Source organism: Stegastes partitus, unplaced genomic scaffold (assembly GCF_000690725.1).
Source record: "Stegastes partitus isolate 25-593 unplaced genomic scaffold, Stegastes_partitus-1.0.2 Scaffold1008, whole genome shotgun sequence".
Lineage (NCBI taxonomy): Eukaryota > Metazoa > Chordata > Actinopteri > Pomacentridae > Stegastes > Stegastes partitus.
The window spans coordinates 179,805-190,068 of record NW_007578739.1 but is presented as its reverse complement, the minus strand read 5'-3'; the positions used below and the strand labels follow the sequence as shown (position 1 = coordinate 190,068).

Below are 10,264 nucleotides of genomic sequence, written 5' to 3'. Positions count from 1 at the left end.
GTGACATTTTATGTAATTTTAAATTCAAGTGTAAGACAACGACACACAAAATGCAGTTTTTAAATGATGATTTCATTTAGTGAAAAAAAGTAATCGCCCCCTTTGCTACCAATCTACCAAAACGAGCAAATTCATTGGTCAGTTGGGTTCAGCTTCACCAGCCACACCCCCGTATGATCACTGCCAGGCTTGTTGGATCTAAACATCACTTCAATAGAACCTGTCTGTCATTGTGAAGCAGCTAAGGGGTCTCAAAACATGATGCCACGTTCTGAAGAGATTCAAGAACAGATGTAACACAGAGCCATCAACATTTATAGATCTGGAAAAAGTTCCTTCCTGAGGCTCTGAGACTCCAATGATCCACAGGGAGAGACATTATCCACAAATGGAGACAACATCACACGTGGTGAACCTTCCCAGGAGTGGCCGGTATTTGTTTCCTCTTTAAAAAACATCATCAGTTCTATTTTTATTCAGAGTTCCAGCCTTTTAATGGCATTTTAAAGTCGACATGCGTCAACACAGACTATTTTAAGGATGTTTTCATGTATTTCAAAACGACAAATCTGTAAACTAACGAGAAAAAGCTGCGTCAAACTGCAGCATCTCTTCATCAGACGATGTGATTGTGTGGTTTGGTCCAGTGATGGACGCCTGCTGTGAGGTGATTCTGCATCATCACTTCAACCCTGCAGCAGCTCTTCTTGCAAACCTTCGTCTGGCACGTTGCGTCGAGCATTTCGGGGTTTCTCGACATCAGTTTTGACCACTAAATCCACTTTGTAAAGGTCTCCAGCGGGGCCCGAGGCTTCGGTCTGACACGTCGCTGGCGCAGAGATCCGGCCGGTGTTCGGGGTTTGTTTATCTGCCAGCAGAACGTGTCAGTCGGAGCTTGAAGTGAAGGAATAATAACACAGCAGTGCCTTAATTAAGCAGCATCTTCTCCAGTAAATAAAGAATATCACATGTTGGAAATGCTGCTCTAATTAAAAGACTGCAGCCTGTTTGCGGGGTGACGTTGTGTTTAGTTTTCAGCGCTGGCACCTTTGCTGCAGTGCTGGCCTTCAAATGAATGAGGGGGCTGCAGGGATAAAATTAACCTGGACCAGAGAAGCTCTAAAACAGGACAACATTCACTCAAGTGCAGTTCTGGCGTACTTGTGCTCGAGTATTTCCATTTTCTCTCCACTCCATTTCAAACATTCTACTTTCCAATCCGCTACGGCGTCTGGCAGCTTTTTTAACCCTCTGAACTCCTGGAGTTTTTTTTTTGCTCTGGTCACATTTTTTCCTCACTGTGGACTCATTTTTTCGCTGCAATATAAAATCCTGCAGCCGTGACTCTGTATAGCTTGTTTGAACCATGCTGCATTCATTTTATTCATCTGGTGTGTTTTATTTTCCCATCAGTCTCTCTTGTCTTGTCTCACGTTTCTCATTTTGTGTCAAATTTTTCTTATTTTAATCTTTCTTTTTCCATCTGGTATCTTGTTGTTCTCAGCTAATTCTTTATATAACAAAACCAAAACAGGTTTCATGGCTCCAGATGAGCCTCCAAGTAAACTATCGTAACTATGAAAACATATAAAACAGAAAACACATCACTGGTTGTTGGTAAATCCTCTCTACATGGAGGTGCAGTCTTGCTCTCTGACCTTTATTCTTGGATTTCTATGTAACTCAAACACAAACTGAGCTGCTTGAAAGAAGCTGAGGTCAAATAATGAACCTACGAATGGAAAAGCAAAACTCAGAAACATGTTCGGCGCAGCGAGACACAGTTAGAATGCTGTATATGCTAAAAAAGAATGTTTTAAAAATCTTTAAATAATTCTGACATAAAAATGAAAAAAATGTAATCAACATGTCCAATGTTTTGTCTATAGATGTGCACATATTGTAGATATTTGACAAGTTTCCATCCCTGCCTGGTGGAGCTGCACATCACAGATGATTAGTTCAAGAACCAACGGAAAGCTGAAAATGTGATGGTGTTTTTTCATTTTTCGGCTTATAAATACAGTCGTGACTCGATAATCTGACCCTTAACAATCCAACACCTTGCTATCTGACAGATTTTTAGGAAAAACAAACAGAACCCATTAAAAACAGCCTTAACATACCGACAGCCTTGGATTCTGACTCCAACATGACATTTTATGTCACAAATCAGGATAACAGCGTATTATCTGACTGAACAATCCGACAGATTGGCTACGTTCAGACTGCAGGACTTAATGCTCAATTCAGATTTTTTTGTAAAATCCGATTTTCTTACGAGTTCGTTCACATTTCCAATTAAATACGACTTGTATGTGATCTGCTGTGTGAACTTCATACGACCCAAAAGTGTCCCGCATGCGCAGAAGAGGACACGATGACGTCACATGCAGCGAGTGTGCTCAGTGTTTAGGGAAGTAAACATGGATGGTGGTGGTGGAGCGTGTCTTGCGTTTTTTAAAGTAGTTGTCCAACCGGAGCCAGCATATTTACAACGTAATCGCCGTGGCTGTGGTGGTATTCTACCCTCCACTGCCACCGCCGATCGTGGAAACAGAATAGTGACCGCTAACTAAACTGGCATCAGCAGCCAAGTACTGCCTGTGCGTTCCACCCAGTTGGAGCGTTCCCCCGGTGGAAGTGTCCCCTGACCATGACAAATATTCTGATATTCATCATTAATTGAGACCAGAAAGTGGTATTGGGAGCAGCCCTACTGGTTATTATAACAACTATGAACAATAATTAACAACAAATGAGCCTTCAAGCATCAAGCCCTCCTTGTATCTCGACCTCCGTCTTGACAATCGGACAACCTTGCTATCCGACATAAAAGAAGGTTTTACATTTAGTGTCAGATTATCGAGTCACGACTGTCATGTAATTTTGCTGACTTTAAAAACAAAAACAAACACTGCATGTCTTTTGGGTTTTGGGTTACAGAACAATGAGATGAAAAATTTGAGACAATGAATATATCAGAAGCTTTTAAAACAGTTACAGATGAAACCAGCTGTTTCCAACCTGGACGACTGATGTTGAAATTTTTCTTTGGAGCCAGTTGAAACAATGAAGGAATTTGATCAGAGACTCTTGGAAGTTTCCTCTACAAAGAAATAAAAAATGATTTTAGCCAGAGGGACATTTGGACTAATTAGCTTGGCCTGCTAACTCCGAGGCCTGGTCCTGAATAAATGGCAGAAGCCTGCAATTGACCTTATTAATTTTCTATGAGGTGCAAATGAATGACCCCACAGGGATAAAGCTGAAAGTTTAATGTAAATGAGGAATAAATCCAAATTAAAGCTCTGTGCTGGTGTCATGTAAAAACTGCCAAAAGCCAAAAAAAAAGGTTCAAAGTAGTCAAAAAAATGCTCAAATAAAATACAAAAAAATACAGACTAACATAGAAGATATCATTCTAATATTAACAGATTTAACAGGCTACAAAGAAGAACTCAGCTCCTGTCCTGGAAACATGTCTGTCTTTCCTTTTCCATTACAGTCCACTCAGCAGCGATTAGAACCCAGAAATGTTGACTTGGAAATGTGCACTTTGGTTCTTTGGTATTTAAATCTCTCCAGATGCTACCTTGCATATGTTAGGAATCTTGCATCATGAACATAATGAGCAATAATCACCTCAATGGACGACATTTCAGAAGCTGCTCCACTGATGCTGCATCATTTTATGACATTTTGAACAACGTTGAAGCCAGATGTTGCTCTCGTTCTCCTCTCCAGGGGTCCAGTCTTGATGAGGTTTCAGACAATTTTGGGGTTATTTATGTGCTGAAACGTTGGACCTGGATTCCAAAATCAAGTTGTAAAATGATTCCAGTATCACCTGTGGTCCCCGAAACTGCTCATCATCCTCCACCATTAGGCAGTGTGTGGGTTGATTAATGCTAATTATGTTCATTATGGAAATCAACAGAATTAGCATATGTAGGTAATATATGCAAGTTAGCATCCTGCAGTTTCTAAATGCTGGTTAGTCATATTCTACGTTTCTAACATAAAACTTTGGATGTTCAACCTTTCAGGGCTGCACATGCTGTAAAAACAGATAATAAAACAAGTGTAATATTCAGCCGGGGCACCAAATAACTGCTGTAAAATAATGAAAAATAACCGTCTTAGAAAAACACAGCAGCTTACCATCATTAAAATGTTTAGTCTTAACTTTTAGCTTTTTACTGTATGTAATATGCAGTTACCTATTTCATTTTTTTTAAATAATTGACATGAATCTACTTTCACTTTGACATGAAAGAGTCTTTTTTTTGGTGGAAGTTCTCGTCCCAAAATTTAAATTGACGATGATTTAAACAATATATAGGGGGAATAAGTTTTATAGATATATAAACTATCTAACAAACAAATCTGCATAAAATTACAGAACCAACCCTTATTTTTCTGTTATTTGCCACTAATGGTACACGTTTACCAACTTAAACTTGAATTTAACAGTTAGATGTTTGTGAAATTAAATAAGATTGTAAATATGTGTTGTTTAAAGTCTTTTTTAAATTATTTTTTAGGAAAAAAATACTACTAGAACTAGTGATAGGTTTTGAGTATCATTCATGTTTAATTGATTTTTTTTGTATATTTTAAACATGGAAAAAAATCTGTAAAATAAAATAAAAATTCAAAAAATGCTTCAGTCACATTTTTTAGTTTTATTTTTTTACTGTACGTCTACAGGTTTCTCCCTTTTGGTAAATTACCGATAAATAAATGTCAAAATAAAAAGTATTAATCTACATGTTAAACCCTAAATAATATTCACATAATAATAACTTTTTTTTATTTTTTTAACATTATTTGGCTGTAGAATTACATTATTATTTGAAAAGAAAAAAGTGTATTAAAGATTAAAGAGTGGTAAATACTTTCTTAAGCTGTTACTTCACAGATTTTTCTTGTTTAATTACAGATAATATCTATTAAAATCACAAAGAGTATTAATTTATTTGTTAAACTTAACATAAAAAAACAAAAAAGTGGTCAAACCCACATCAAAAACCTGTTTTTGTCACAAATGGTAATTTGTTGTTTTACGATGTGTGATTGTAAAATTATACTATTATACTTAAATTCACCAAAAATATCATTATTTTACTGATATTTTCTTATATTTTCAGGTTATTAGTTTGCAACTATCACCTCTATAGATGACTTTTTTGTTTGTTTATTTGTTTGTACAGCTTTTATGATAATTTGCCCTTTCACAATGATTAAACACTAAATTAAACTATTTAACTGTATTAATTCAGCTAGAACTATCCTAATTTAACAGACAATTGTTGTTATTATCACTATTTTTCAACATTACAGTATTCCACCGTTTTCTAACATATTTTTTCCGACACCTTTGCTTCCAGATTTTCTTTTCTCTTGCACTGATTTCACTTTTCTTCTAACCTTCAGCTCTCCCTGCACACCTGGCTGGTTCCACTCGTGTATATTTCATATTTAAACATCTTTACCGTAGCTTTGAATTGCCTTTTTCTTCTGCCTGACAGTTTCTTTCTGCATCGCGCTGCGACGCTGCTTTTCTTTGAGCTCCTTCACATTCGATCGCTGCTTTTTCCTCTTTTCATGTGTCAGACGTCTCCTCATTACACACCTACTGTCAGATACCTGCAGAGGCCGTGGAGGCTGCTGCTGCTGCTGCTGCTGCTGTTGGGCCCAAATTGCATCAGAACCGCTGTTCGGAAAAAATGAAAATAAGCAGAGCCAAGTGTTTTCATTAACATCAGGAAGAGATAGTGGAGTCGAAGCAGCTCAGGTTTCCTCTAATGACTCGCGACTGCTGCAGACACTTTGCAGAGAGGAAGTGGCAATGTTAAGTTGTGATGTGTCTGCCAGCTTCACTTTGGCCTTAAAGGGCTCACAGTGATGATATTAGACGTTTTTTCATGTCCACAGCCAAGTTTATAAAGGTAAACAAATAACAAGCAGCGACACAATCCGTACAACGGTGCTGCTGCTGTCTCCGTTCAAGTCTGTTTGTGTTTGCATCTGTTTGCCCTTAAGTCTACGTTGGAATGGATCAAACCCTCCCAGGATCACTTCTGGATCATGTTTGAGATCTTGTTTAAATCTGAAATAGGGATATTTAAGGTGCATTTGTCTTGAATTACTTGCTGGTCTGGATTTGACACGTGTTGGTCTTGAGTTGAGACTTGTTTGTCTGATAGTGTTGCCTCAAGACTTGCTGTTCTTGATTTGGGATTTCAGGTAGGACCTGTTGGTCTTGGCATTGGGATGACGTCTTGGTCTTGACTTAGGATCTGTTGGACTTGGCTCAGGACTTGCTGAGCTTGACTTGTTGATCTTGACTTGGGATTTAAGTTGGCAATTGTAGGCCTTGGTTTGAGGAATAATTGGTCTTGACTCACGACTTGTTTAGTTTGACTAGTAGTTCTTGACTTGGTACTTTTTGGTCTTGACTTGGGATTTGCTGATCTTTGACTTGTTGGCCTTGACTATAGGTTCTTAACTTGGGACTTGTTGGCCTTAACTTGGGACTTGAAATTTTATGTTCAAACAAGCAAGTGGGACCAGAACACCATCAAGTCAAGATCAACAAATCCTGAATCAAGACCAACAAATCCTGAATCAAGACCAACAAATCCTGAGTTAATATCAATGAGTAAAAATCTGAAAGTTCTGAGTCCAGACCAGCAGGTCCTCAGTCACATCCACACCTCACTAAATATGTGCAAATTTATTAACTTCCAGGACAGAAATCTGAACATCACACAAGTCTGGCTTCAAAATTCTTGTTTGATGTTGTCGAAATATTAGAGTCAAACGTTTTTAAAGAAGGAATTATGGATGTTTTCTTTCCACTAGGATGAAAGTCTGAAGTGTCACAGAGGAAAAAAACATCCCAAAATCTCAAACAACAAAATGATTGGTACTCATATTTTTCTTTGCTTGGGATCAATTTCTGTTGCTGATGTTATTTAGTCGTCAGATCTGTAATATTGGTGAAATAATTCTGCTGGAAAATCCAATTTGTCCTGACTGTGGTGTGATTGATTTTAACAGACAGATGATGATCTCTGCTCTGGATGCAGAATCATATGAAGCTCTCACACATTTATTTCTTGTCTTTTCAGTCAGAGTCAATAGGATTTCATCAGAAGCCTCCCTGCGCTGTACAATGAGAGTGTAAAAACAGAAGTGTGGGCGCTAACAGCGTTCTTCTGCATCAGAGAATACGATAACCGTTACTCCTTTCATCACTAAGAGGGAAACATCTTTAGTATGTTTAAATAATTAGTACCAAACCTCTTAGCTTTCATCTCAACTGAATCCACCTACAACAACTTTCTCACTAGTGATTCTGAAACGATGTTGCCAGCTCTCTGGCAACATCTTTGAAATATTAAACCTTGAAGCTCAGGTATTTATCTCGTATTCAGACAGATGTCTTTACATTAGATTCATCTCACCTTTGATTTTGAAAAAATAAAAAATAGATACTGCAGAAAGCGCAAAAACATGATATTTCTATACAGAGCAAAAATTAAAACATCTAGTTTACATCCAGGTAATTACCTGGGATGTTTCCTGGATGTCTTCCAGGTACATATCTACCAAGGTTACAAGGTTAAGAGCTTGTATTCTGATCATTCTGCTCAAGTTTATAAGTTTATTTTTGGGGTTTACTGCAATATGTTTACACGTCTTACATCTCTGAGCGCTGGCAGAGAGACAAACATTCCTTGACTGAAAGTCAAACTAGCTGCTAGCAGGAGTTATGCTAATGTTTTACATGGCAACATAAAACAAGAAATGAAAGAAAAGGCTGAACTTCAGATGAGTTAAATTAAATTAAAGGTTAACTAAACCAAACTTAAATAAACTAAAAATAAACTTTATTTTTCAAGTAAAGTTAAGCTAAACCAAACCAAGCCAAACTTAAGTAAACTAAAACTAAACCGAGGATAAAGTAAACTAAACTGAGATGAAGCTAGACTAAACCAAACCAAACTTAACCTAAGATGAACTAAACAGAAACTAAAGCTAAGCTAAACTGAAGTAAAGTTAAGCTAAAGTTAAGCTAATCTCAACTAAACTAAACTGGAGTAAAGCAACACTTAGCCAAACAGAAGTTGACATTAAAGTTAAACTAAATTAAACCAAACTAAACTTAACTTTAAGATAAACTGAAACTGAAGTTAAACTAAACTAATGTGAAGCTCAACTAAACGTCAGCTAATCTAAGCTAAACCCAACTTAAACTATTCAAAAGCTAAAGTTAAACTAAATTAAAGTGACGGTAAACCAAACTTCAGCAAAGATAAACTAAACAGGAACTAAGGTTAAACTTAACTGTACTGCTACTTAACTAAACCTAAGTTAATCTAAACCAAAGTTAATCCAAACTTCATGTCTGTTTTTGTGTTTTCAGACTCTATGACGGTGCAGAGGGGAAAGAAGCTCAGCATCTCCATCCAGGAACACATGGCCATAGACGTCTGCCCCGGACCAATCAGACCAATCCGTCAGATCTCCGCCTACTTCCCCCGACTCTCCCCCACCTCCCCCACCCCGCTGTCCCCCAACCCGGCCTTGTCCCCTCCAGCCCTCAGCCCGGGCTGTGGAGCCTCGGGGATGGGAGGCCCCCAGCTGCTGTCCCCTCTGCTGGCTGGGGGTCGGCCGGGCGGCGGCGGGTCGCTGTCCTTCACCAGCAGCATCGATACGTCGGTGGAGATCCACAGCTCCGACAGTGACGACTGCAGTGAGCCTCTGTCTGTGTGTGTCTGTGTGTGTTTGTGTGTGTTTATTTTGTGTCTCTTTTTGTGTGTCCTTGTGATCATTTTGTGTCTCTTTGTAGTAGTTTTGTGTCTGTTTTTGGTCATTTTGTGTTTCTTTCTGGTTATTTTGCACCATATTATGTCTGTTTGGGGTTGTTTTGTGTCTCTTTGTGGTTGTGTTGTATCTCTTTAAAGACACCTGACCTCCTCAGAAGTTAATTTTTCCTCGGTGTCATAGAGATTCAGTGGTAATTTTCAGTATATATAGATTTATGACAAACAAAACCTGCTAACAGATCATTTGGCTGCTTTTAAAGGCACCAATTTGATCAAACCTGAACAAATGAAGGAGTAACAGCAGCGCAGTAATGAGCTGACACGGTGCTGCTCTACCGATCACCTTCATCTCTACCTCATGTTGTCTTGTTTTTTTACGTCCTCGTTTACAGCCTCTTAAATCTGTTTTGTATCTCTTGGCAGTGGCTTTATGTCTCTTTGCGAGTGTTTTGTGTGTCGTTCTTATCAATTAGTTTCTTTTTGTTGGGTGGTGGAAAGAGCACTTTGTGGAGCTCCTTAATTAATGCATCCTCTGCTGAGGAAGGAGAGCCTGAAGACTCGGGGGGAATCTTCACCTGTATCCATAGAAGAGGTCGCTGAGGTAGTCAAGAAACTCCTCTATGGCAAAGGTGTGGACGGGATTCACCTCGAGATGCTAAAGGTTCTGGCAATGTTGGACTGTCATGGCATGTGGCCATCGGGTATGGTGCCTATGGAGTGGTAGACCGGGGTGGTGGTTCCCATTTTTAAAAAGGGGGTGGTGCTGCTGGACTGATTGTTGAACCTCAGATTCAGGAGGAGCAATGTGGATTCCGTTCTGACCATGGAATAGTGGACCAGGTCTTAACCCTTATGGAGCTACTGAGGGGCTCATGAAAGTTGGACCGGCCAGTTAGCATGTGTTTTGTGAATTTGGAAAAGGCCAACAACCATGTCCCTGGATGGGTACTGTGGGAGTACGGGGGGATGAGGGCGTTGTTTCGAGCCATTCAGTCAACCAATGTGAGAGCTGTGTTCGTATTCTTGGCACAAAGTCAAGCTCCAAGCGAAGGAGTTTCAGTATTTCAGGATCTTGTTCACGAGTGAGGGGGAAATGGAGCTTAAGACGAACAAGTGAGTTGGTGCAGAATCAGCAGTAATGCAGGAGTGGTACCAGACAGACGGGTTGAAGAGGGAGCTGAGCCGAAAGGCGAAGCTCTTGATTGAGTAGTCGATCTCCGTTCCAGCCTTCACCTATGGTCATGAGCTCTGAGTAGTGACTGAAGTGAGTTTTCTCTGTGGGGTGGCTGGACTCAGCCTTAGAGGGAGCTCAGAGTAGAGTCCCTGCTCCTTCGTGTGGAAAGGAGCCAGATGAGGTGGTTTGGACGTCTGATTCAGATGCCTCCTGGGAGACTTCCTTTGGAGGGTTTACGAGCACATCCAAC

The 10,264-nt window shown here is 39.4% G+C and overlaps 1 protein-coding gene across 1 annotated transcript in view; it reads left to right on the top strand.

Moving 5' to 3' along the window:
- The first annotated feature begins 8,442 nt into the window (after positions 1-8,442).
- Positions 8,443-10,264, top strand: part of doc2a (double C2-like domains, alpha) — a 41,423-nt gene continuing 39,601 nt past the window's right edge. Inside the window, exon 1 of the mRNA XM_008294941.1 lies at positions 8,443-8,767. Within this exon, the coding sequence (XP_008293163.1) occupies positions 8,443-8,767 (325 nt within the window). The remainder of the gene's footprint in view (positions 8,768-10,264) is intronic.